This window comes from Vanacampus margaritifer, chromosome 13 (assembly GCF_051991255.1).
Source record: "Vanacampus margaritifer isolate UIUO_Vmar chromosome 13, RoL_Vmar_1.0, whole genome shotgun sequence".
Taxonomy (NCBI): Eukaryota; Metazoa; Chordata; class Actinopteri; order Syngnathiformes; family Syngnathidae; genus Vanacampus; species Vanacampus margaritifer.
This window is the reverse complement of record NC_135444.1, coordinates 16,620,136-16,645,750: the sequence shown is the minus strand read 5'-3', so window position 1 is coordinate 16,645,750 and position 25,615 is coordinate 16,620,136. Positions and strand designations below refer to the sequence as shown.

Sequence of the window (25,615 nt, the reverse complement as noted above, 5' to 3'; positions counted from 1 at the left end):
CGAGCTCTGACGCGCGAGACATGAAAGTGGCTATCTTGTTAAACTTCACAACTTCTACGGTCGAAAAGGAATAATTTAAACATGTAATTGTTATATAGTGAGGTGGAACGATTTAACAAGAATAGTGAAGTGACTGGTGCCAGACATGAGAATGACGACAGAAGTTCACCACAGAAGTTCGCCATAAGTCTGTAAGTAATAACGACGATGCTATGCTAAGGTGCTACAATAAAAACAGTGGGAATAGCGTTAGCTCAAAGTAGCTTAGCCACGTAAACCCCCCTTTAAAGACTTCAGTGAAAGTACACATGTTGTTGTCTGAACTTTACGAGCTGACTCACGAGTCACGACTAACGTGACTCACTTATTGTTGACTAAGTGTCGTTCGGACAGCATGTCCGATCTCCTCCGATAGATTGGCGACATCATGTCTCAGACCAACACTTCTCTCCTGGACGAGGTGGTGCAGTGGAGCCAGGAAACCTGCCGCCGGGAGCTCAAGGTTGTCCTGCCCAAACTTACCATATCCTTCTCGGTCCTCTCTTGTCATGTAACTGCCCATAAAATTGACATTTAAACAAGTAGATATCCAGCTTTATGACTTTCTGTATGCTTTGAAAGAACTGTACAGTAAACCACCACCCATTTGAGAAGAGCCTTCACTTATGGGATGCCCAAGATCGTTTTTTAAATAGATTCCAATGTGATGAAAGTCGATGTCGACTAGTCGCTGATAAAGTCATTGATATTTTTTTCAGTACAGTGCTGTAATTAAAATAAACAAACATAGGTGGGGGAAGTTTTAAAATACTCAATATTATCTGTCAATGGACAGCTGTGCTCATGGATCACGAGTAAATTAATACTAGCTCATTGTTACCATTATACTGTGCTGTGATGTTCTTTAACTGATCACACACTTTCCATCACAAGACTGAGGCCTGGGATGATCATATACGTAAGTTAAATTGACTTATTTTCAATAACTAATTATATTTGATCAATTTTATCATTGTGGATTTTTTTCTCCCAACTTCCCGCTAGGTGTACTGAAGATAATAACAGACATGTTCCTCCCTCACGTTGCTGTATCAGACCTGGAAAAGGAATGCTTCTCCAAAATTTTACCAAAGGTAAAAAAAACACACGTTTGCACCCCATAATTCTACTTGCCTGTTTTTGACTGTCTTTATTGTATCTCCAGGCGGCGACCATGTTTGACAGTATGATGAAGGAACTTTCAATCCAAGTTGGAGGCTTGTCCAGTCAAAACACAGAACTGTGTTCCTTACTGAGGAACATCCTGAAGGTAGATTACCACATCTTTATTTTTCAGACACAGTGATTATGTTTGTCTATATTGATAAGACTTTATTTTCAGTCACTGATGCAGATCATTGATGCACTGTCTGCATGTGTGCGTCACGTCTGCACGTACGATGAGGTCCCGGACCTCATGTCTATCCGCACTTTACCATCATGCATCCTGAAGGTTCTGCGAGACACTTTCCAGCACTGTAAGGTGAGTCTCTTCAGTTCTATAGATAATGGATTCCAATACTTTCAGTAGTTGTCATGGTAAAACAAAGCTGTGGTTTTGACACAACTTGCAAAAGCCCTCAACTCGCTACAGTTATTTATATGAAACCAATACATCATTGCACAGCCGAAATGGAACGATCTAATAATAGAGACGATCTATTGAAATGAAATTTCTTGGCATATCGTCAACAGGAGAGTGAGGTGGTCTACTGCGGCCGTCTATCGCTGGTGGCTGACCTTCTGCAGAGCCTCTTCAAGGAGGCCTACGCCCTCCACAAAGCCCTGTTGGAACTCCTGGACAGGCTGTCCCTTGAAAACAGCGCCTCTGAAGAGGAGGTGTCTGACATTGTCATAGGTTGTACCAGTTGAGGAGATGACCTCTGCGCCATTTCCATTATCAAGCTTATTTACCTTTGAAATTCATGTCATGTTTTGTTTTCATAATCTCCCTTAGTAATTCACAGTCTGCTGGACATTTGCTCGGTGATCTCGAACCTGGACATGGCGCTGAATGCAAACACGTGGAAGTTTCTCATCAAGTCAGTGCCACAAATACTCATCATGTTGACTCAAACTCCGAAATGCATAATTAATAGATGTAAATATTAAACAAGGGGTGGAAATGTAATGTTATTAGAATATCGATTTAAAGGTCTTCATTAAATATTTTAAATGTAAATAACAAATTTTACTTTAGTAACAATTTAAAATAAATTAAATTATAAAAAACATAAAAATGTACATTTAAAAAACAACAACGTGTTTCTGTCCAACTTCGGGTGCGGCCATCTTGCAATTTGCTTTCGACTGAAAATGACATCACAGTTGCTCAGGTAATGCGACCAATCACAGCTCATTTGTTTTGTGAATTTTGTCATGTGACGTTCGCAAGCTGAGCCATGATTGGTCGTTACCTGAACCCTGATCAACTGTGATATAATTTTCAATCGAAAATGTGTCAAAATTGCCGCCCCCAGAGACGGGTACAAATAGGTGGATTTTTCTGCTTAAATCATATTCCACAAATGTAATATTAATCAGAATACAATGTTTAGACAAGTGGGCCTGCATAGAACATATTATTATAAATACTTTTTTGGGTTGACTTCCCCAATAATGATTTGTTTTGTGTAAATATTGTGAATATAAATGCGGAATACAAAAAATACACTTTAGATCATTTGTTTTAGTTGAAATATCCCCAAAATGTATATGTAATAAATCTGTCATTCATTATTGCATTGCTGATTAATTTATTATTTGTGTTTAAAAAAAACCCATCATATTAAATCGCAATAATGAGAAGGAAAAAAATGCGAATGAGATTATTTTTCAAAATGCTCAGACAGACTCTCAAGTACCAGCCGCTGGTGGAGGAGCATCTGCATCACGGCGACATCAGCGCCAGCCTGTGCGACAACCTGCTGGTTTCCTTCCACGCCGCCGTGGATCTGGCCGAGCAGATAAAGCAGGCCGCTCTGCAGGTTGGTGGCTGCATGCTTGCCAATCAGCACAACTGTATCCCACTTATAGAATAATGGCTTCCACTTCCTGCGGTAATCCCCTCGCTTGATGTATTTTTTTATTGTATAAGGTATTTTCAAGTCAAAGGTCTCAAATGCATCTTTATCAACCGTTTTGTCTGTTTTGCTAGGAGGCAACACAGAGCGCGGAACACAAGCTGTTCCAGAAAACTGCCAAGATGTGCAGATTTTTTGCCAACACTTTGGTTCATTACATAAAGGTTTGAAAAAACAAAACATCTTGTCATGTAATCCTCTTCGACATTGACGCCCTCGCTCTTTTAACAGGAATTCAAAGCTTTCCTAACAAAGTCTTGCAGACGCTTTCATCAAACGTACCTCCAGATTATCAGGTACATGAGATCTGGTTGACATTACGACAACAGATGTTGTATTTGTCTTGGCACGTTTGAGAACTGTGGAAATGTGTCACTATCTTTCAGTAAATTCCCGCCCAGCTTGTGTGCCCCAGCGTTGCCCCCGACTCTTTCCGAGGAGCTGACCGCGGCGGCCGTTGTTCCCATGGATGCGCTTGTTTTTCAGCTCTTGCCTCTCAGGCCGTTTGCCGAAGTCGTCTTGCAAGAAGACCCGCGTAAGTTTGGTGTTAAAATTCGCAAATTTTGGCGATGGCTTCCCTAAAACGAGTGTCTTCCAACCCCAGTTTACACCAGAAAAAATCCCATGGCAAAAATGCTAAAAAAGCAGTATGAATACTGAAATAATTATGATATTGTCTCAATTTAGTCTCTTACTGGAAGCCATTACTTTTTGTTGTTGTATGAATGACAACATGGCGATACACAGGCTTATTGGACTTCCTTTAGTCTAATGGAAGAGCATTTAATTGTTATGCCTGTCACGATATGTTGCTGGCATAGACAGATGAACCAAGATATATTTGTAATTGATAAATAATAATTTTCTGACAAATTACGTGATTTCCCAGATGATCCCGTGGCACAATAGTGTGCCAAAACTTACTTTTATACCGTTTCCAGAAGCATTTTTCATTTGAAATACCAATACCAAAGTACACATTTTAAATATGCTATAAATGAATGAATAGTCTTTATTTTTGTTTTATTGTTAATTTAGTGCTATTAAAAGCAAATACAGCAGTACATATTTTTTAAATAAAACATATTTTTCCAAATATGTTTTGTTGTAAAGGGTGAGATAATACATTGAATGTAAAATACAAAATTAAATAACATTTTAAAATAGACATTTTAATACTTTTCATTGTAAATATTGTAAGTGTAAGTAATATCTAAAATTAATTTTGAATACAGTATTTGCACATTTCAAATACATTATACATGATTTTTATATAATTCGAGCAGTGCATCACAAATGCATGCCACCATGTTGACTGACTTATTAATACAATGAACACGTGTATATTCACATTTGGGCATGTATGAGTTCACCTATTCACAAATTCCCCGTTAGTTGCAGAAAAACTATTACCGGTATTATTTTTTTTTTACAATTTATTATATATATATATTTTTTAAATTATGTTAAAATACTATCCGCTAATGAACACTTGGACTTTTACACACAGGCTTAAGTCCGCAGCATGAACTTCCTCAGTGCCTTTTGCTGGCAAACGTGCTGGATCAGTTGGCCTCCCAACCTGAGGAGGTGCTGCAGCTTTGGCTCTCCGGCAGTCAGTTTTCAGAGGAAACACCCAGGTAATGTTGCAGCATTTGACATTGTGACCTTTGCAAATTGATGATTATTGAAGTTGCATCTCGACACAGAGAGGAGTGGAAGGATCGATTAAAAAAATGTTTCTTCCAGGTTTCCTCTGTATCAGGCGGTCTTTTGTAGCTTCCAACGTTGTTATGCCGAGCGGAAGCTGCCCGTGTTGTTGCCGGGGGTGATGACGAAAGGGCAGGCACAAGTGCAGGTGTCTCTGCACCATCACGTGTGTGTGCGCCTCTGCGCCAGCGTCGCTGTTCTTGCGCCAGTATACTTCCCTGTTCTGGTGAGTTTGACCTGGACTCATTAAAAAAATAAAAAAAACCCACAAATTTAAGGGCATACTCACTCGTTAGCCAGTGGCTAAATGTGGTTTGTTAGCTAGTCGTATGTTGAAGTAAACATAATTCCAGCACATTTCAAATGACCTGTGTGAGTAATTTTCACTTTTAAGTTAACTGTGAAATCTGGTGTTTGTTTTTTTACTCTAATCTCATTTCGTCTCCTGGTGGAGGAATTTCCTCTCATTCAATACAAGAAACGCTTCCACTTTCATTTTGTCTGCTTTCACCTCATTTCGTGATAACAACTTTCTCCGTTTTCAATGTGTCCAGTCCCCCCCCCCCCCTTCCCCTTTTTTTCTCATTGTTATTCTTTTATTTCCCTACTCAGGAGCGGTGCTTGTTTGAGGCCACGCTGCAGGCTGACACACAGACTGCTCTGTTGGCCACGGATGTGTGGTGCTTCACCGCGAGGTGAGGAAGACTTCTTGACATTCATGACTCTTTTTATGAAGACGTGCAAATGTAAAAAAATAAATAAATAAATACCAACAGGGATGTGATTTTTCCGCTAATTCGCGGAATTCCGCTTTTTTTTATCTCCCCCCCCCAAAAAAAATTTCCGATTTATTTTTTTATTTTTTATTTTTTTAGTAGTTCATTGTGTATGCACATGACTCCGACAGATAACATCTTCTGCTATAACAAAGACATTTGTGGTATGCTCTAATATGAGTTACTTTTCATTTGGTCATGATACAATTATTTGTTCATGAAATTTGAACTCTTCAACATTATTTATGTGTTAACTTAGTAATCACATTAGTTAGATATGATGATATTCTCAGTGATAGTTTTTAAAAGCAAAGGCAGTCCAATGTTTTTGAATGTGACTGATTTTGAGTTGACTAAAACTGCCATTTTATATGGGATAGTTCAATATACATTGAAAATTTATGCTGTTGTTTTGTCTATTTCTTTGTCATGTGAGTGCATTGAAAGTGCTTAAAAACACGGAAAACCCATGAGCTGAAAACCCGTCTTCAACCCCCCCAGACCCCCGGCTAAATTTTCAGATAATTTCACTTTGGTCAAATCACATCCCTGTACCAATGTGTTTTGCTAAAAAGTTTTTTTATTTTCTGAAAACGTTGAAATACGACTTAGGCTACAATGCTATTGGGCTAAAGGGATGCTACCAGTCACATACTGTCAATCACATGACCACATTATTATTTTTTTTATTGTTTAATATTTCTACTTTCTATGTATTTGACTGATTTTTTTTAGGTACGGAACAGCAGAACTTTGCCTGCATCATGTCCTCCTCATTGCTCACCTGGTGGGTATTCTACAGGACCCCCTGGCCCAATTTATGGAGTTTTTTTTTGGGGGGGGGGGTTGCCCAAAGAAGCAGAAAAACAAACATCAAACAGCATCACACACTGACATATAAGCCTCATATGTATGATATGCCGTACACGAGCTAATTTAAAGAAATAAGTATTAAGCACCTCTCAGTGTGCTGCAGTTCTGTATGGAGCTAAAATAACTCTAAATCCCATAATATCTCTGCGGGTTATGAATCAGGGTGCGGACCCCGACTGAGGTGACGATTGATGACACCTTTTCCATAATCCCGTCAATTCAGCCATCTGACGCATTTGCAGCCGATCTCAGAACCCCCCTCTGGTTGTTCACGCGACATGTGAGCACCCTTCTCTTCACTTCTGCCTCCTCAGGTGAAAACCTGCTCGTCCGAGTGCTACCAGAAGTCCCACCTGGGTTTACTACTCAGACGCATGCTTTTCCTCATGACGCCCAACCACCAGGTTAGCAGTATCCGCATACTGTGCAGTAATCTCGCCTCATCCTGGTTCTAAAATATATTTTTGAACCTAGATGGATTTCCTGGCACGTTTCCCTCCATCTGAGCCTGATAATCTCCCGATATGGCGCCACATCCTCCTCAGAGCGCTTTCAGACGACGCCCGTCAACGCGTGGCGGAGGACATCATCGCTTTGGCTCAAAAAGTTGTGACCGACTGGCAGAGCGGAGGCTACAAACTGGGCCAAGTGGGAAAAGTGGTAATACAATAATGAGAGTCCAACATTGTAAACATTCATCCCACAATGAGGGGTCTACATAGTAGTGGTGTCGTTTCCAGAATGCGGTGTTACAGTGCCTCCTAGTGGCGGTCCAAGGAAAGTCAACTATTGAGGAACGGTGCCTGTCATCTGCCTCGAGGACAGTCGCACAACTGTGGCAGAGAATGACAGCACATCAGGTCACACACACACACACATAAAAGTTTGGAGATGACCTGAATTGAAATTTACCGGCAACGCGTCTTTATTGTGCAGGTGCAGACCCATCACGTGCTGCACATCACGCTGCAGCTCCTTTTGTCAATAACGGCTCTCTTAGTCAAAAACGTGGACCCTTCTATCATCATTCAGGTGCGTGTACGTTTAAGATTTAAATATTGAGCACTTAGTGGAGATTTTGTTTAATGTCGTTTCTGTTTGTGTGTGTGTGTTGTAGGCCCTGGTGTGTGTAGACGCTGTCGTGTCTCAGAAGTGTGCAGATGAGCTGCAGCTTGCCGCACTGGATTTTCTTTCATCACTAGGGAATATTTTTATCCCACCTGACAACCAGGTAGTGACTCCAACCAATCAAAACGCTGGATGTGATTCTAGCCAATCACAGTACTGGATTGAATAATTATTTCAATACAATTGTGTCAAACTTGTTGTTGTACTTTTGTGTTTTGCCTCCAGAGTGAAATTGTTCCCAGATTGAGCGGCCTGTTTGGAGCGCTGTTAGCACAAAGTTCCTCCTGGCTGCTCCATCAGCACGCCTTGGAGGCTTTTGCTCATTTTGCGGAGGTACGGCAAAGAGCTGCATTAATACTATTGGGTTACAACTCACCTGTTTTACCAATCACACCTGTTGATGTTTAAGGTCACAAGCCACGAAGATGTCATTTCCTACAGTTTAAGTGTGGAAGAAACCAAAAGCAAAGTGGTGAATTTTCTGAGCAAGGTAAGGAAAGTCAACATTTGCCAGTGACATCTCTTAAAAATGGCTGGATAGGAAATGGCACCGTGTTATGTTGTAGATTGTTAATACGCCGGAAGAAGTCAAGGAGGCGCGGCTAGAAAGAATCCAGGCGGAGAAGACTGTTTTACAGCAACACAATCAGAGGCTTCTGACCCCAAAACAGATTCCCATGGAACTCCCTGCTCCATCTGTGACTCATTCAGAGGTTTGTAACATGTACATTGTTGAAGCCTTTTTGTTTGGTAAGCATATTTTGTTTCAAAATAAATAAATCTACATCAAAATTTGGAAATGAAAATGTTTTAGTATTTTCTTTAAAACGATGGCTTTTTGCCCCGTTTATTGCTTAGCCGCAAGCCAAGCGAGCCCGGCAAGAGAACGACGCAGACGACGAGTACGGCCGCAACCTGCAGGCGGCCGAGACTGCCCTGAGGGACCTCCATGCGCTCGTGACAGGCAAAGGGGACACGCGGGAGCTTCCTCGTCCTCCTCCTTCGCGGCTGCCATCCAGACTACAAGAGCTGCAGTCGCTTCTGAATGACATCAGCTCAGCCATATCCACAAGCAAGTCCACATAACCTTTTTTGTATATTCTTTTTTTTTTTTTTTTTTTAATATTTATCAGTCTTGACTGATGTTGATTAAATGTTTGAAAAGAACAAAATACTCTTTTATTTTAAAGTTATATTAAGGTCTGAGATAATTATATGCCAGTTTTCTCTCATTTACACAATTGTATACAGGTGCATCTCAGTACATTAGAATATTATGGAACACTTCAGTTGGTCAACGGAAAAAGTGAAACTGGTATAGCTTTACTGGTTATGTATTTGACTTAATTTTTTTTTGAATATTACAACTAATTGAACAAATTCCATTACACCTTAAAGTGTTATGTGTTGTTTCCAACATTCCATGCATGTGTTAGCAAAGCTAAACATTTTAATAGGCCCAAAAAGAGACATTAAATCAGGTTTCTGTACAGTAAACGCTTTATTTCACCAGCACCCCCCCCCCCCCAAAAAAAGCCGCTAATAAATTAATCTAACGCATACTTCACATTCATCTAAAGTGCAACAAATCTGGGCATCAAACTTGCCACGCGATCCAGATCCTCACGTGCCCTTAAAGAAGTTGGCACATAACACAGTTTTTCCATCGCATGTTGTGTCAGCATCATCCGTGTCAGTTGGCAAGCAATTAAGAATGGCTTCATTAACATCATCCACATCATCCACCCGTCTGTCTGATCAGCATTGATTCCTTCCAGTTGAATAAACAAAAGGCAAGTCGAAAATCTGAGTTGGTAGATCTCATGGGATTTCTTCCTTCTTTTTTTTTTTGTAGGAGTGTTGGTAAAAATCACCCCCAACCATTTTCATCCTCCCAGTTGAGGTCGTCCCCATCACCCCAACCGTCTGCTTCGGCCTGCGATACAGAAAGACATTTTCAGTGGTGGCCAGTAATTTGTTTCTATCAAATCATTTTCAGCTCAACATCTAATCTATTTTGTACACTGCTTATCCTGTAAAATGGTGCACATCCCATCGGATTTATTCACCTGACGGTTCTTCAATCAATTTAAAATGCATGTTTTTGGAACGTGTACCAAGGGACGCCATGTTGTCCACTCACCTCAGTCACACTGGTAGCAGCAAACTTGGCCGACAGCATCGTTGTGTCGATAGCAGCGTCTTGCGTCGTCGGCCCGGCATCGCCGCTGGCGCTCAGTATGAGCAGAGCCGAAGAGGACAACTTGATGTCCGGCACCATGTCGGCAAACAAATCCAGCTCTGGGTCCACTTCTTGCTGCTGCTTCTTCTTCACCTTGATGGTGAACTCCTCCCCGAGGCCTCCCGTACCCTCGCGCTTCTGCGGCCCGGCGGGCTTGGGGTCCATTGGGGCTTGATTGGCCGGTCGCACCGCTGAGCTCAATTTGAGCGCTTTGGAAGCTCCGGGTCTTAGTGGCTCAGTGGTTTGTTGTCCGGGACGCGTCGTGAACACAACCGGAGAGGCCTCGGAGGCGGTTTCCGTGTCCTCAAAGTCATCCCAAGGTTCTTCTTCAGCTTCTACAGTCTGGTGTTTTTGGGCCGCATCCGAGGCTTTGATGAGGATCTGGACCGGCTGGCTCTTTCGCTCCCCGCCCTCATCTGGATCGCTCCAGTCGGGCCAGTCCTCCCCGCGGCCTTTGGGTGAGTGCGCTGCCTCCTCGGAGCTGGAAGAGTTGGTGTCGCCGTGCGGATGGAAGCCATTTAAGGGGAGAAACGTGGGTTTGCTGACACCTGCAATGCAAAGACGCCGCCCTGTTAGTCTTTATGCCCACTAAGAGGCGAAGGTTTGTGAAGGACCTTGAACGAACCCTGACAAGAAATCAACATTTGCTCGCATCACCACTTCAGTTGTCCTACCCAATGTCGGTTCCAGTGTGTAGTTTCTTGAAATCTCCCTTCTCCCTATGAATCGCCCCGAGTTGTCCTCAGGCGGTCTGGGGAACAAATTCAAAACCTTGGACGGCTGCTCCATCTGCGGGAACGAACCTCCCATGATGTGCACGGGTGACGCTACAATCACAAAATAAACAATCAGCCTCCAGAACTGGCATCCCGAAAGTCTTATTCGTGTTGGACTTACTTTCTGGCGTGGCCTCCGCCGACCTGCTGAACTTGGGAGTGGAGCGTTTAAAGACCTTCGTTCTCTCCCCTCCCACCACCACCTGAGCCCCGAGCAAAGGCACCAACACGGCCAGACTCTGCAGCGTCATGGCGACCAAAGCGTCGTTGGTGTCTCTCAATCCCAGCAAAACCTACAAAGAAAAAAAAAAAAAAACACTTGCAATAATAAAATGCATGCTCTATTGGGTTCAAGTCTGGCCATGTGCAAAAGGAAGGTCGGCGCATACCTGAGGTAGGATCTGAATCTTCAGCTCCTCGTGGGAGAAGAACTGAGCGTAGATATGGATGTGCGCCAGTAACACCATCCGCACGTGCTCCTCGTTGACCTTGAAGAGCTTGAGGAGCTGCGGGACGACGTGCTTGCGGTACAGGGTCCCGGACAGCAGGCATTCTTCACCGCAAGTGGAATCTGGCCCAGAACACGACGAGAGAAGATTTTAGGGAGCGGGTTTGCGGGAGTGTCACGTCTGCCTCTTTTCTTTTGTCGTACCCTTCTTTGGCTTTAGGAGATGCGGCAGAAAACTTTTAACCGCCATCGGCTCGGCAAACACCAGCGAGTTGAGGAGTTTGGGGACGAGGCGTGCAGCGGTGAGCTCCTCGGGGAGGCTCTGGACTCTGTCGAGAAGAAACCTGCACAAACATACAGTATCTCACCGGTCGTGTTTATGCAGATATTCAAATATATCTTTTTTTTTGAAGAAATGCAATATACAGCCATTAATACCGAAACAAAAAGATAAACAAAAGTGAGTACACCCCTAAGTGAAAATGCCATTTCTTCAGTGTTGTCCCATGAAATTATATAAGTAAATATCTGCACAAATGTGAAGGGTGTGCTCACTTTTGTGAGATACTTTGGACTGTATTTTTTCAGGGCAGCACTGTGTCATAGTGGTTAGCATGTCTGCTTCACAGTTTGGAGACGGTGTACAAACCTGAACTTAGACAAGGGTGGGCAATTTTTTTTTTTGTTCAAGGGCTTCATTTGATTTTTGAAATGGGAAACCGGGCCAGATAATTAGAAGGTAAGGTAGAAAAAAAAAAGTGTGGGGGTGGTAAATATGTGTATCAAAAATACTTAAGATTATTTTAATTAAAATAAATTCATGTGCATTTTTAAAATCCGATCATGATTATCTGTAATTGAGTCAAACTATTTTTTAATGTACAACACATGTCAAACAGTTTTTTAAACTATATGAATTATAGATGACTTGACATATCAAATGTTATTATTCATAATGACTCAATTTACACATTACGTATTTAATTATCAATAAGCACAGCATACCTCCAATTTGCCTATTTTTGCAGAATTTAAAAATAAATAATTCAGTATTTTTTTTCTTTATGGGAGACTTTTTGGGGTTAAAAAAAACTGGCTGCTAGCCAATCCAGGATGCTAAATTTTAAATGATATTATTTTTAATTAATGTTATCCTCATTTATAAACCAAATATTTATTAAAAAAATAAAAATGATTAAATACATATTGTATGTAAAAATGTTCAAAACAAAGGAAATTAGTGAATAGAAATAATACATAATTCTAATTCTAATAAATAAAATCTAGCGCAGGGCCCTTGATCATGTAAATGCCCGACGGCCCAAATTATATTAACAGAGTCGACTACAAGTGGCCCGCGGACCGTAGTTTGCCCACCCCTGACTTGGCCCAACAAGCCACATTTAAACCAATGATCAATTTCATCTAAATTAAGCCAATATGCTTGTTTTTGAAATCTCCACACAGGAAGTGCGGAGCTGAGATTCAAACCCCGCCCCTCAACTGCGAGGCAGACCACCTCGCCACAAGACTGACCAATTTCAAGCCCTTTAAATCATCTTTCGCTCCTCACTTGAAGAACTCGTTTTTCTCTTCCTCCGTCTTGAGCGTGAGGCGGTTCAGAAAGTTCATCACTTCCAGAAAGTCGTTCCTGCGCACAAGAAACAAAAGCGTGCGGCGTTCAAAACAAACATCATCTCGGCAAGCCGACGGCTTCGCGACCGCGAGCCCACCTGAAAAAATCATGAGTCAGCAGGGAGCTGAGGGCGGGCCTACGAGAGGGGTCAGAGTTCAGCGGGCCCACCTGCAGCGTCTTTTTCAGACTGTCGGACAGCTCCTGCGACACTGGATGAAAAGCCGCCTTGACCATAAGACGTATGTCACATTTTTGAATAAAACGTGACTTGACTTGACTCACCGTAACCGTTCAAGAGCGGCAGGAGGGCCTCGAGCATGGAGCCGAAAGAGTAACAGTCCCGAGAGTGTGCGTGTTTATCTGGAAGCATTTTAAAGCCCTCTGCCTGAAAACAACATTTTTTTTAGCACCAAAAAAAAAAAAAGTCTCTGTCATTGTGACAATGAAATGGGTGTTTGATTTGCTGACCTGCTCCTCTGGTGGAACGCAGCTGGCGTCTCTCACGCTCTGAATGCTGACAAGAAACTGACGAAAAGAACATCAGCGTTAAATCTGAACGGTTTCCAGTGAGAAATATTTTCTGACGTAGGCAGCACGCAAAAATTCGGAGTTATAAGCAGTCACGGAGTCTTTTTTTTTTTTTTTTTTTGCTTCTAAGATGTCCAATTTAACCCTGGAGAACCCACGGGGTCAAATTTGGCCCCTATAAATTCTGATACTCAAATAACAAAGACCTTCTTTTTTTTCCAGCAGTGATTTTGTTTGTACATTCAAAATCCAGTTCTAAAATGCAACAAATAAAACAAAAAAATTATATTGTTCAATGTAGCTGTGTATTTGATTGATTATTTTCTTAAATTCTAAATGGTTTACTGACAGTTTTTGTTATTCAGATTTTTCGAAATGATACCCCTAAATCCCAAAGGGTCAAATTTCGCCCTAATCCTAAATTAGGGAATAAAGGGTTAAAATTGAAAAAACATATATTTTGGTGTTCAGTGAACTTTTAGCAGTCATTTAATGTATAATTCATAAATTTCCAAAGAAGAAAAGGGTTCTTGGGTTCTCCAGGGTTAAGCAATGTCATCCTACCTCTGGAGTTGCTTCCGAGAACTTGCAGACCGTCTCCATCCCTCCCAGTTTCCAATGTCCGTCTTCACTGACAAACACAGACGAGATGCACACGTTGTTGTGGCTCGATTTCCCCTGGCGGGTTCAAGACGACAGGTTAGCAAACATTCCACTTTTTTTTTTTTTTTTTGCAATTTTGTGGCCAGCTCACCCTCTCGTGCAGAAAGACGATTGCCTGCAGGAGGTCGTAGATTCCCGCGCAGATCTCTTCGGGGGGGAGCCCGTCCAGCAGCAGCTCCAGAGGCTTGACGCGCTCCGTCACCAGGTGGATGCTGCCGTCCTGCACCGAGCAGGACAGGAAGCGCAGCAGGCACGGGTGCCTCAAGGTCTTCAGGTGCTGCAGTGGATTCAAAAGGTATGACTAGCACCATAATCACGGGTTCAACAGCTGAAACGGGTTGCTGGACATTCTTTTTAAATTAAACATACCTTAGCTGCTTTATTGACCTTATCTTCATTGCCGCGCTTGTGCACAAACACGGAAGCGGCCCTTCCGTCCTGCAGCACAGCCGAGAACATGGTGAGACCGAAGGGCAGACTCAGGAGAGGCTCCTCCGGCGTGCAGCTCCGCACGGCGCTGCTCTCGGCGCCCATGGCCGCTCACCTGGACGTGAACGTGAACGGGCTCTTTACATTTAACGCTGTGACGTCGTGTCGGTTTCAGATCATATGCGGTGGACAAACCCTGTTCCGGTTTGACGTCACAATTTACAGTTTCATTTCCGTTGGTAGATAGGCTTTGTTTGTTTATTTACTTAATACATCTATGTATGTTATTTACAAGTTTAGTGCTTAAAAAAATTGAAGTAATTGTGGTCTACTTTGCATGCAACGGCGATGTAACAGATACAGTAAGTTCCCAAATCTTGAAGGGATTATTATTATTTATTTATTTATTTTTTTAAACCTTTGTCTTGGCTTCCTCAAAGGACACTAAAGAGGAGGGAGACAAAATATCTTAGGTTACAAGTAATTCATGTGATTAGTAATTTAACATATACAACTGAAGCTTTCATATTATTTCATTGTTCATTCGCCTTTATTATAGCGTAAGCCTATTTTATAAGACCAAAACGTTTACGTATAATAAATCTGATACTGTTGATTTTAATACAGGTTCATTTATTGCTTATAAAAAATACTCAGGAAGATGACTTTGAAATAATAATCGCATATGTGATCACAATCACAATATTTTTAGTAAATAAATGATAAATGACTTAGATACTCACCAAACACAATGTTAGAAGTTTTGAGTACCTAAATTACTAAAATGATCATACTAAAATAATACCACGCGCATACTGTACCATTAAAAAATACTCATTTAAGTTTTTCCACATTCACGCATGTAATAATGTTAGTTTTTGCAAGTCCCATCCACACGGCGTACACAACCCCCCCCCCCCCCCCCCTCCCCTCTCAAAACTTGAAAAGCCCGAGCCGAGACGTAGTTCGGCAACACTGGAGATTACGTTCAAAACGCCCATTGAAAACGCCATTAAAGGATGTCACTTGGGCTAGAAAAGCACATGAAACTCTCTACACATTGTGACCGTCATTTACCTTGCTCGACTCCGCTGGCAACGAGGAAGAGGTTAGCCAACCTCGCTAGTTGCCTTGCCAGCTGGCCATTGCTACGACTCGCCGTAGCCCGAATTTCGTCCAAACCACCATGCGGCGCTTTATGAGATGTGTTAATTCCCGCGAGTAATATAAATGATCACGTTGTTGCTTACAAAAATGAAAGCAAGCGAATGACGTTCATTTCGACTATGCTAACGCACTGTAAACACGTACATTTCCGGTATTGACGAAACCATGAGACACGGGGGTGAGCCATTCACGTTTAGAAATTAAATTTTTTGCCCAATTTATGTCTGGTTTTGAACGTCTTAACAAATTAATTGCAATAATAAAATCTACTAACAAAATTAAATTTGACTGTTAAGTATTTTTTTAGGTAATAAAATAAATCTGGACGAAATATAAACCTCCCCCTGTTTTCAGTGTTAATGGTCTCGACTCCAGTGGTGTGAGGTATGACGCTTTCGCAAGTGACTTCTGCCATATGGTGGCCAAGAATTTTGTTTAATGTTCAGTTTCAGTTGTTAATGAACTTATTAAAACACACAAAAAAAACATAGTATTTTACGTTATGCTGCACGCTTTAAAAAATAGTTCACGATGTTGTACTTTAAATCTAAACCTTTTTGCATTGTGGTCTATTTGCGTCCATTAATCTAAACACGGTATTCTAATTAATATTGTATTCGTTGAATAAGAATTAAGCAGATTAATCCACCCGTTTTCAGCCTTCCAACGAGTCTGACATTTATGCAGCATCGCCCCCTGCTGTCGGCTGAATTCGAAGTCGAAGTGCCCACGTGCCATATTGTGAACGTCACGTGACCGCCAGATCCACACAACAAGTAATCCATGTTTTTTGAGTGTGTTAAATTGGAAGTAGTTGACATAAAAGTCATTAGGCTATACAGCGTATTTGCCCAAGTAATTTATCGAAGAAAAACAAGAATAAACCTACAAAAAACAAACAAACAAAAACTTAGAAGAGACCCGTTAGTTTTCCTTAATAAAACTATTTTGGTATTTTGGTTGACTAAAAAAAATTTCAGACATGGAGAACCCCCCAACCCCCCCGCCCCCGAAATCATTAGCTATTTATTATTATTACTTTTTAATTGTGTCAGTCAAAACTGACAGAGGCAGTTATGCTCTTCTGAAAACAAAATATCTGACTGTCCCTTTTTTGTGATAGCATTCACAATATGTGCCTATTAGAATGGCTGAGTTTAATGGCTGAGTTTAAGTTAAAAAAAAGTCTGTATTCAGCAACATGACAGAAATATCATCAGAGGAAGTGAAGATATGGCTTGTGGTTAGTTACTTTTGTAACACAGCAGTTGCAGAGAGTGGAAAACAACAACATTCACACAAATTCATTCAGAGAGAAACATGGACGAGCTTGGTAAGGCAACTTTTTCCTACTCATTTCCAGTGAATCTCAAACAAATCAGTTGACTTTGATTCTGAGGCAAATGCTCACAATCGAGTGAAATTAATTGTCAGAGGGGTGATAATTTGCATCATTGTTTTTGTTGTTCTTTACAGAATGATTTAACATTCAGCAACATAAGAAAGGCAAAAATATTAGCAGCAGCTCTCCGTATGGTGCAGTGCAGTTATACACCACTCAACTCAAATTAACTTTATTTATAGAGCACTTTAAAAACAAGCACAGCCGCATACAAAGTGCTGTACTAGAAGTAAAAAAAAAAACAGCAAAAAAGAAGACAAACAAAACAATAAATAGCAACATAAAAATCAGTAAACACAATGACACACTAAAACAATGCAGACTCATCCTGAGATGAAAGCTAAAGAATAAAAATGGCTTTAAAAGACTAACATTAAAAATGGACAGTGAGAGTGCTTGCATCATATTTTGTGGAGGTTATTCCAGAATAATAAACATATTGTTAGATTTTTTTTACCATCATTAAGATCTGTTTAGGTTCACCCAGCCTGAGTTAATTAGACACGTTTGCGTATTTCACACAAAATTCTTTCAGCAAGTTTTACTTCTGTAAAATGTTATGACATCACTTCCCGAGGAAACCTTTTTGCACAAATTAACCTCAAAACAGATAACACAAACATCTTTGCCCTCCCGGACGAGTTTTACAGCAAAACACAATCACATCAACCGGCTCAACTTGAATGAATTTGTTGAATGGGTACGCATGAATCCCAGTGAGTGTTTGAACGAATTTTTTTTTTATGTTTCAGATCTGCTGTTGGAGGAGCTAGCCCTCAATCCGACTGCTTCGGAAGGCAGTGATGCAACCATTAAAGAGGTCATTGTAAACTAACCACAATATCACAATTTTTAAAATTAACATCTGGGCTTGATAGAAGAGGAAAAATAAGTGGTACACGTAGCTTGGGTTATTTTAATAATAAAATAATTAATTAGTATTAAAGATGTGGTAAAGTGAATTTGTAGATGTGCTTCTAAACATTATAAAGCACGCAAAGACTGACAACTTTGTAGAACTTAATTGTGGAGTTAAATTGTTTTTAACCATTTCAGTTTTTCTATTTTTGGGGGTGTGGCTAACACACATGACTTGCCCCGCCCCCATGATGTAAGAACGTCAGCGTCTTCGTTCGCATCAGCTGTTATTCGACATGCTGTTAGCTAGCTAGCTATACTTTTTTTTTTAAACTAGCTAGCGAAACATTATGATTTAAAAGAACCAACCGAATATATTGTTGATGTATTTTTTCTTCTTTTTCCACAGGTGTCAGCTGCAGCGAGCACTAGACCTAAAAAGGGATCTAACCTAACCCTTTACAGGTGTTCACTCACTAAATATTGTTTAAACGAAACCTCCACAGTTGAACCCAATCCCTTTGCTGATGTTGGTCCACTCCTTTAAATGTATTTATTTTTTATTTTTTCCCGTTGAGATTCATTGAACTGATTTGTTCTTCTAGGGTTCAACTTTGCCATCATAAAAAAACATTTACTTGCCTACAGGCACTTTTCAAGTAATATACTTCATATAAGTAAAGCGTCAAATGTTATTTTGTGCTATCCCGTGCTGTTAGACATCGCCTCTGGGGGTCAGCAGGGATGAAACAGAACTAAACATTTTGGTCTCTTGTGGGGTTTTAGTGGGCCACCTCCTCCTGAGGCAGCTTCCCAGGACTCACCCACCATAGAACTGGATTCCATTTTGCAAGATCTGATGAGCCTGGCATCACAGGTGGGTGTTGTATTTTCCTGTGAGCATGCACGGAAGAAAATGAATGTCTGTCTGATCTGATGAACTTAACCACTCTCATCAAGAGGGGGCAGCATTGTTCCAAAATGGACACTGACGCTACCCCATGTCGTCATCACTCAGCTGACCTTTTGAGCAAACTCAAGTCGGGCCTCCTGTCTCCATTTAGGAAGCAGCATCTTCACCGCTTTTACAGGAGCAGTCTGTTGAAAAGAAAACAAAAGACGATCAAGGGGATTTCGGCGCAAAGGCTTCATCCGGGAGCAAAGATACAGACAGCATTGATGATCTTCTCGGAGGACTGACCACTGACTTGGAAAATATTGGAGTCCACACCACAGCCAAAGGCCTCTGTGCTGCATGTAAAAAAGTTATTGTGGGGAAGGTAATGGAAGGCGACACAAACCAAAAGCTGCAAAGGCAACTCACCCACACTACCGAAACGCCCTTACACTCACTGCTTAAATCTTTTTCACTCACACACACACTACTAAAATGCTGTGTCTGAGAGCATTTCAGTCCTGTGTGCGAACGAAAATAAATCACTACTTTAATGTGAGAGCTTTTATGTAGTATACTTAAGCAAAAATACAGCAGCAGTGTAAGAGTGTTTCAATAGTGTGTGTGAGAGCGCATCAGTAGTGCATGAGAGTTTCATTATTGTGCCTGAGAGTGTTTCAGTACTGTGCATTAGGGTATTGTAGTCATGTATGTAAGCAAAAAATAAATAAAAAATTGCGAGAGAATTTCAGTAGGGTGTGAGTGAAAACACTTTTAGTAGTCTGCCTGAGTAATTTCAGTAATGTGTGAGAGCATGTCATTAGTGAATGAGTGGAAAAAATCCTTCCTGTGAGAGCATGTCAGTAATTTCAGTGGGCAGAATTTTTTTCCACAGTTTGTGATAATGTTTAGTATGGTAAGTGTATGCGAGTGAAAATATTTCAGCAGTGTGAGAGAGAGCACATCAGTAGAATGTATGAGTGAAAACACATTCAGTAGTCTTCCTGAGAGTGTTTCAGTTATGTGTGAGAGCATTTCATTAGTGAGTGAGTGGGAAAAATAGTGAGTGTGAGAGCATTTCAGTTGCGTGGTTGAGAATGTTTCAGTAGTTTGTGGCAGAGCATTTTAGTATTCTCAGTGAGAGTGTTTCAGTAGTGTGTATTAAGAGTTCAGTGGCGAGTGTAAAGAGTGTTTTAGAAATGGGTGAGTGTTTCACTTTCATGTGTGTTTCAGTAGTGCGCATTTCATAAGTACATGTGAGAGCATTTCGGTAGTCTGTGTGAGTGTTTCAGTAGTGTGTATTCAAAGATTTCAGTAGTGAGTGTTAGTGTTTTAAAAGCCTGTGAGAGTTTCACTTGCATGTGTGTTTCAGTAGTGTGTGTTTCATTAGTTTATGTGAGAGCATTTCGGTAGTCTGTGTGAGTGTTTCAGTAGTGTGTATTCAAAGATTTCAGTAGTGAGTGTTAGTGTTTTAAAAGCCTGTGAGAGTTTCACTTGCATGTGTGAGAGTGTGTATGGGAACATTTCTATATGTGTAAGAGTGTTTCAGTAATATATATATACAGTATATATATATATATATATTCGTGTTTGAGTGTGAAAGCGTATTTTATGTGTGAGAGTGTTTCAGAAGTGTGTGTCAGAGCGTTCCAGTTGTGTGTGTAAGTGCATTTCCGTTGTGTGTGTGTAAAGTCCCTGCTTCTTTGCTGCTTTGTTCAGATGATCACAGCATTGGGTGAAATGTGGCACCCGCAGCACTTTGTGTGCGCAGTGTGTAAGACGGAGCTGAGCACCGCCGGCTACTTCGAGAGGGCCGGCCGGCCGTACTGCAAGCACGACTACGAGCAGCTCTTCGCTCCACGCTGTGCCTACTGCAAAGGGCCCATTGTGCAGGTGCGAGTGGTCACCAGCCAATCGCAGGCCACATATAAACTCATATACAAAGTCCAACTTCAAGTATTTGTTGATATTTGTTGTTACAGAACATCCTGACAGCTCTGGACCAGACTTGGCATCCAGATCACTTCTTCTGTGCACACTGCGGAGATTTCTTTGGAGATGACGGTACAATGATGATGAAACCTGCGCAAGGGGTCTTGTGGAAAAAAAGGAGCAAATGAAATGAAGACGTTGTTAACGTGTGTTCAAAGGTTTCCTGGAGAAGGACGGGAAGCCTTATTGTTCGGGCGACTTCTACCGCCTCTTTGCCCCCAAGTGCGCAGGCTGTGGGGGGGCAGTGACGGAGAACTACCTGACGGCGGCCAACGACACGTGGCATCCCGAGTGCTTCGTCTGCGCGGTGAGCTCCTCATCCTGACACGTACATAGTTACTGTATCTTATCGTCATTTCCCTCAAATCCACGCTGCCTCCTTCCATTCACAGTGGCAGGAAAGTACGATTTGTAAAATAAAAAGAGACATAAATAGAGAGAAGTAAAGTCAACCGCTGTTGAGATCTTGATTGATTGAGATCTTGGCATTGGCTCCAACAATGGTTTGTGGCAAATGTGTTTTGTGCCAGCTCATACCACAAGCTTCTGGTGTTGGAAAAAAAAAATCTCCATCTGTGCTACTTTAGCAGTTACAATATACAATATACATAGTCCATTTACAATGTTAACAAAATGGGAACACATTATTTTGATAGCATGGAAGCCTTAGCTAATGCTAGGTAGCGGAAAAAAAAATAGGAAGCAGAGATTTAAAAAAATAATAATTATTATTGTTTGAATTTATGAATTTAGCAAAATTGTGTTTACGTTTCAGTCCATTTACAATTAGTTAGCAAACCAATAAGAACACATTGTTTTGGTAGCGTAAAAGATTTAGCTAATGCTAGGTTGCTTCATAAAATAGGCAGAGTTTTTTTTATTGTGTGAAGGTATCAAAATTGTAATGATATAAAATGACAGTTAAAATTGGCTTTAAACATTTATTTTTTTCTTCTTCTTTCTTCTCAGTCCATTTACAATTGGTTAGCAAACCTATACAAACACATTGTTTTGATCGCATAAAAACTTTAGCTAATGCTAGGTAGCTTTATAAAAGGGAGCAGAGTTTTCTTTTTTATTCTTCTTTTTTTTTATTATGCAGTTATCACAATATTAATTGTACAGAATTTACAGTTAAAAGTGACTTAGGACATTTTTTGTTTTCATTCTTTTTACAATTAGTTAGCAAACCTATAGGAACACATTGTTTTGATAGCATAAAAGCCTTAGCTAATGCGAGCTAGCTTTGTAAAATAGGGAGCAAAGATTTTTATTTTGTGTGAAGTTGTCAAAATTGTAATTGTATAATTGACAGTTAAATTTGGCTTTAATTTTTATTTTATTTTTTTCTATTCATAGCACGCAGCAACATTTCATGCCTTTTACCTATTATGATAGCTCGCCAATGTAAAAAAAATGGGGAGTAGAGAAGATTTCTTTTTTTTTCTTTTTTTTAATCAAAACTGTATTGTATAAATTTGACAGTAAAAAAATATTTGTAGCTTTCAGAATCTGTACTTTAAATTTTTTTGGGGTTAATCTACATATTCATTAATTCAACCGTTTAATGCCACTGGCATACCGTATAGATACGTCAAGTACGTTTTTCAACTGGTAGGCGTGGAAAAGTTATCTGTGAAATCCTTTCAGGACTGTCTGAAGCCATTCGCTGACGGCCGCTTCATGGAGCTGGACGGCCGGCCGCTGTGCCAGACGCACTTCCACGCGCGCCAGGGCACGATGTGCGGCAGCTGCCGTCAGCCCATCGTGGGCCGCTGCATCTCGGCTCTGGACGGCAAGTTTCACCCGGAGCACTTTGTGTGCGCCTTCTGTTTGCGGCAGCTCAGCCAGGGAATCTTTCAGGAGCACAAAGGCAGACCGTACTGCTCGGCGTGCTTTAACAAACTCCTTGTGTGATGTTTAGATGTGTATATATATTTGAAAATGAGGAAGGAATTTAGGTCAAATTTGCCAGAGGATACTTTTACATGTCATCGATTTTGAAGGTGTGCTGTTGACATTCACATAAATGTTTCAAATGAATTTTATTCTTTGTTTTCGGAGTTTCCTTTTCCGACACGGATTGACCAATTGGACAGCAACACATGCACCCTGCGGACTCCCTCTTCATTCCCCACACAGACTCCTTTGTAGCAAGCATGTGGAAGATTGATGAAGGGGCTCGAGTCAACAAAGTCGTTTTTTTACTGTAGATGGAGCGCCCAAACATCAATGCAGCGCTCAAACAACTCACTTTGGGTGATGAGAGATGGATCAGCTGCAAAGTGCTCTTGTGTTATTGTTTTTTTTTTTTTTTTAAGGAAAATTGTACCACCTGTTGATTGCTATGATTCATTTGTTCCTATGAACTGCAAAGAACATTCTGTTGTATTTCGGCTATTCAGAATAGGCATCATTAATTGACATGCTTTTATGTTATTCCATTAAAGAATTTTATTGATAATTAAAAGATTGTGTACTCCAGAGATATCGTGGTTCACCAGCCGCCCCACTTTTTAGCAGATTATTTTTGTGGAATTAATTTACTTGAATATTGCGGAAATCAATATTGTATTTATTATTATTATTATTATTATTATTAAGTTTATCATGGAAATCTGCTGTTAATAGCCATCATTTTAAATTATTCTTTACTTTATTTTTATATGTTAACATAAAAACTACAGTATTGAAGACACTTAAATATCGAAATGCAATAAAAAAAAAAAAAGTCAATATGTATACTGATTGACAACAGGTATTACGTTCGGACACACAGCAAATGATGCAACTCGGCACAACTGAAGGGGACTATCACGAAAAAATTATGATTGGCAGCTGCGACGGAATTTTTTTTAACCTTGTAACGGGTTTTGAGGCTTTACGCACACTATACTGAACTGTGATATTTGTTATTTAACCACAAAAAATGACGACGGAAACTCTTTATGCTTTGCTTTCTAGCCACAGATACATATTAAAATATAGTTAGATATTATTGTATACACATATAAGTAAATATATATACATGAATATTAATGATATTTGTCTATGTGAAGACTATGTTAGACTTTTTTTTTTTTTTTTTTGCATCTTCAATTTTCCCAATGTCCTCAAACACACCATTGCGGTCATTGGTCAAAACAAGTTTAATACCTGTCCGGTTCTTTTCCCACCAAGCCAAATATGTTTATACAGAAAGTTGCAAATAAAACGAGTCTGTTAAACTTCAGAAGTGCTAAGTAACATGGAGCCACGGTGCTCGCATTAAACTAGAAAACTTCACTTTTATGAGCGTAACGTCACTTTTGTACAACCTTCTTATAAAGTGACCTCACGGCGCCTTTAAGCCAACTCGCCGAACGAATATCCTGCAGTTGACCCCGCGCAGCGTCGTATCTTTTAGCTGCATGGTGCTTCGTTTTTGTTGGACTTATGAAATGCTTTGCTTCGGCTTTTCTCTGGACCACTCGCTCAGACTCGTTTTTTTTTGTGAGTGCTTACGGAGGTGGGCATTAATCATGCTGTCGTCGCTCTCCTCTTATAGTCTGTATGCGCCACATGAGCTTTTGCATCATGGAAGAAGTGTCAATGCGTCGTTAAGTCAAGTCCAACAAGCCGACCGCTTGACTTCAGACCACAAAATCGGTTTAATTTTTGCGCATATACGAGCAAAGTTACATGGAGGATATGAAAACAAACAATAAAAATAACTGCAAAATCCCCCCCAAAAATACGGGTTAATAGATTTGATGTTTATATTGATAACACTATATAGCCTATAATACAAAATATAAATGCTTGTTTGTGTTATGTATATACAATAAACATTATTAAATGTACACTCTAAAAACAATTGGGTCAAAAATAACCCAATTATGGGTCAAAAATTCTCTATTTGGGTCAACTTTGATTTAAAAAATGGGTCGTTTAGTGTAAAACAACTTATAAATATTGGTCAGATCCTTGGGTAAAAATATTGGGTCAAATTGACCCATAAAGAGGATCGGTCCATTTTTGATCCATAATTGGGTTACTTTTGACCCAACTGTTTTTAGAGTGTATGGTTATATTTTATACAATAAATACAAATCAAAATTCTAGAACATTTTTGTAGTTTTATGATATGCATAAATTAAATACATATGAAGGCAATTTAAGGGAAAATTTACAAACATTTGAAATAAGTGGGTTAAGTTTTGTGCAATTATTTCACATTTACCGGTAAATTTATTTTCTGAAATTATGAAGAAAATTAAAATATACATTAAGAGTAACATACATCTAATTCATTTTTAATTATTTGATAATAACATTTTCATTTATTAGCTAAATTATTGATTTAATTTATTTTTTGATGCTTCCATATGTGGATTTTTATATCTTTATAACAAGTATGACAGATTTTTTTTTTAACCCAATGATAAACTACAAAACTGGAATATGATATACAAGCAAAATATCATGTAACAAAATGTAAAGAAAAAAAAAGTAATTGTGACTGTTGTTTTACAACTAAATGAAGTGGTATAAAGAGGACTCGCTTACACGTAGTAAAAGTGAGCAAACATGAAATGTGAGCGCGGGTCCTTTTTAAAAGGCCGCTGAATAAAGGGCCATGTGTGCAGAGAGGAGAGAGTGTAACTCAGGTGACATTTACAACAGTGAACCGGAGGAGGAAATGTTGGGGGGGGGGGGGGGTGCATTGGTCCATGAGATGCTATGGTGGGGGGGTCGGGGGGCGTAATGGACACTGTGGGACGCAGGGTGAGGAGGGCAAGAAGGTGCAGTTGCAACCTTTACTTGAACTGAAATCCAATCCACTTACCCAAACTCCTGTAAAAAGTGTCTGCTCACCAAGCCGAAATGAGGATGGTCGCCTGACCCCACCAGCCTCCAAAAAAAAACATGATGGGTCACATCCGACTGGTCCCGCCTCATCCTGCGAAACAACATTTTCCATCAATACA

General features: G+C 40.3%; 3 protein-coding genes across 11 annotated transcripts; 2 read left to right on the top strand and 1 right to left on the bottom strand.

Annotated features, from left to right (window-relative positions):
* firrm (fignl1 interacting regulator of recombination and mitosis) lies at nucleotides 1-9,185 on the top strand. 3 transcript variants are annotated; one of them, XM_077583712.1, is made up of 25 exons: nucleotides 1-191; nucleotides 394-502; nucleotides 934-958; nucleotides 1,045-1,133; nucleotides 1,205-1,309; nucleotides 1,382-1,522; nucleotides 1,735-1,897; nucleotides 1,997-2,081; nucleotides 2,888-3,026; nucleotides 3,197-3,286; nucleotides 3,354-3,418; nucleotides 3,509-3,657; nucleotides 4,633-4,762; nucleotides 4,872-5,058; nucleotides 5,445-5,527; nucleotides 6,344-6,395; nucleotides 6,796-6,885; nucleotides 6,956-7,141; nucleotides 7,222-7,341; nucleotides 7,418-7,513; nucleotides 7,599-7,712; nucleotides 7,835-7,942; nucleotides 8,019-8,099; nucleotides 8,176-8,322; nucleotides 8,468-9,185. In XM_077583712.1, exons 2-25 carry the CDS (start codon nucleotides 428-430, stop codon nucleotides 8,693-8,695), a joined length of 2,748 nt encoding a protein of 915 aa, XP_077439838.1. In that variant the 5' UTR covers nucleotides 1-191; nucleotides 394-427; the 3' UTR covers nucleotides 8,696-9,185. The 3 variants fall into 3 exon arrangements, with proteins under 3 accessions (XP_077439838.1, XP_077439837.1, XP_077439839.1); XM_077583711.1 differs by having other exon boundaries at nucleotides 394-524; nucleotides 920-958; XM_077583713.1 differs by lacking the exon at nucleotides 1-191 and having other exon boundaries at nucleotides 439-523; nucleotides 921-958.
* On the bottom strand, nucleotides 9,126-25,615 carry scyl3 (SCY1-like, kinase-like 3). Of its 4 annotated transcripts, XM_077583716.1 has the most exons (17): nucleotides 25,474-25,615; nucleotides 18,931-19,009; nucleotides 18,782-18,856; nucleotides 18,587-18,652; nucleotides 14,272-14,446; nucleotides 13,994-14,179; nucleotides 13,804-13,917; nucleotides 13,180-13,236; nucleotides 12,994-13,096; nucleotides 12,809-12,920; nucleotides 12,649-12,726; nucleotides 11,280-11,419; nucleotides 11,017-11,198; nucleotides 10,749-10,920; nucleotides 10,526-10,678; nucleotides 9,753-10,399; nucleotides 9,126-9,545 (listed from the first exon to the last, which is right to left on the bottom strand). In XM_077583716.1, the coding sequence occupies exons 5-17, from the start codon at nucleotides 14,434-14,436 to the stop codon at nucleotides 9,480-9,482; spliced, it is 2,175 nt and encodes a 724-aa protein (XP_077439842.1). In that variant the 5' UTR covers nucleotides 14,437-14,446; nucleotides 18,587-18,652; nucleotides 18,782-18,856; nucleotides 18,931-19,009; nucleotides 25,474-25,615; the 3' UTR covers nucleotides 9,126-9,479. The 4 variants fall into 4 exon arrangements, with proteins under 4 accessions (XP_077439842.1, XP_077439844.1, XP_077439843.1 ...); XM_077583718.1 differs by lacking the exon at nucleotides 18,931-19,009 and having other exon boundaries at nucleotides 25,474-25,581; XM_077583717.1 differs by lacking the exon at nucleotides 25,474-25,615 and having other exon boundaries at nucleotides 18,931-19,377.
* Nucleotides 14,092-23,115, top strand: lpxn (leupaxin). 4 transcript variants are annotated; one of them, XM_077583721.1, is made up of 9 exons: nucleotides 16,784-16,831; nucleotides 17,653-17,720; nucleotides 18,168-18,223; nucleotides 18,545-18,635; nucleotides 18,823-19,038; nucleotides 20,373-20,546; nucleotides 20,636-20,717; nucleotides 20,804-20,952; nucleotides 22,296-23,115. In XM_077583721.1, the coding sequence occupies exons 1-9, from the start codon at nucleotides 16,819-16,821 to the stop codon at nucleotides 22,560-22,562; spliced, it is 1,116 nt and encodes a 371-aa protein (XP_077439847.1). In that variant the 5' UTR covers nucleotides 16,784-16,818; the 3' UTR covers nucleotides 22,563-23,115. The 4 variants fall into 4 exon arrangements, with proteins under 4 accessions (XP_077439848.1, XP_077439847.1, XP_077439846.1 ...); XM_077583720.1 differs by lacking the exon at nucleotides 16,784-16,831 and having other exon boundaries at nucleotides 17,309-17,720; nucleotides 18,850-19,038; XM_077583719.1 differs by lacking the exon at nucleotides 16,784-16,831 and having other exon boundaries at nucleotides 17,313-17,720.

What these genes read in the sequence shown, in the direction of transcription:
- firrm (XM_077583711.1), top strand. Translation starts at nt 428, where the DNA reads ATGTCTCAGACCAACACTTCTCTCCTGGACGAGGTGGTGCAGTGGAGC. An exon ending in AGAGAATGACAGCACATCAG is followed by an intron (nt 7,342 to 7,417) that starts GTCACACACACA and finishes TTTATTGTGCAG; the next exon opens with GTGCAGACCCATCACGTGCT. An exon ending in CATCTGTGACTCATTCAGAG is followed by an intron (nt 8,323 to 8,467) that starts GTTTGTAACATG and finishes TTTATTGCTTAG; the next exon opens with CCGCAAGCCAAGCGAGCCCG.
- scyl3 (XM_077583716.1), bottom strand. Translation starts at nt 14,436, where the DNA reads ATGGGCGCCGAGAGCAGCGCCGTGCGGAGCTGCACGCCGGAGGAGCCT. An exon ending in AGATTCAGATCCTACCTCAG is followed by an intron (nt 10,921 to 11,016) that starts GTATGCGCCGAC and finishes TTTTCTTTGTAG; the next exon opens with GTTTTGCTGGGATTGAGAGA. An exon ending in GGCGGAGGCCACGCCAGAAA is followed by an intron (nt 10,679 to 10,748) that starts GTAAGTCCAACA and finishes TTGTGATTGTAG; the next exon opens with CGTCACCCGTGCACATCATG.
- lpxn (XM_077583719.1), top strand. Translation starts at nt 17,460, where the DNA reads ATGACATCACTTCCCGAGGAAACCTTTTTGCACAAATTAACCTCAAAA. An exon ending in AAAAAGTTATTGTGGGGAAG is followed by an intron (nt 19,039 to 20,372) that starts GTAATGGAAGGC and finishes TGCTTTGTTCAG; the next exon opens with ATGATCACAGCATTGGGTGA. An exon ending in AGATTTCTTTGGAGATGACG is followed by an intron (nt 20,718 to 20,803) that starts GTACAATGATGA and finishes GTGTGTTCAAAG; the next exon opens with GTTTCCTGGAGAAGGACGGG.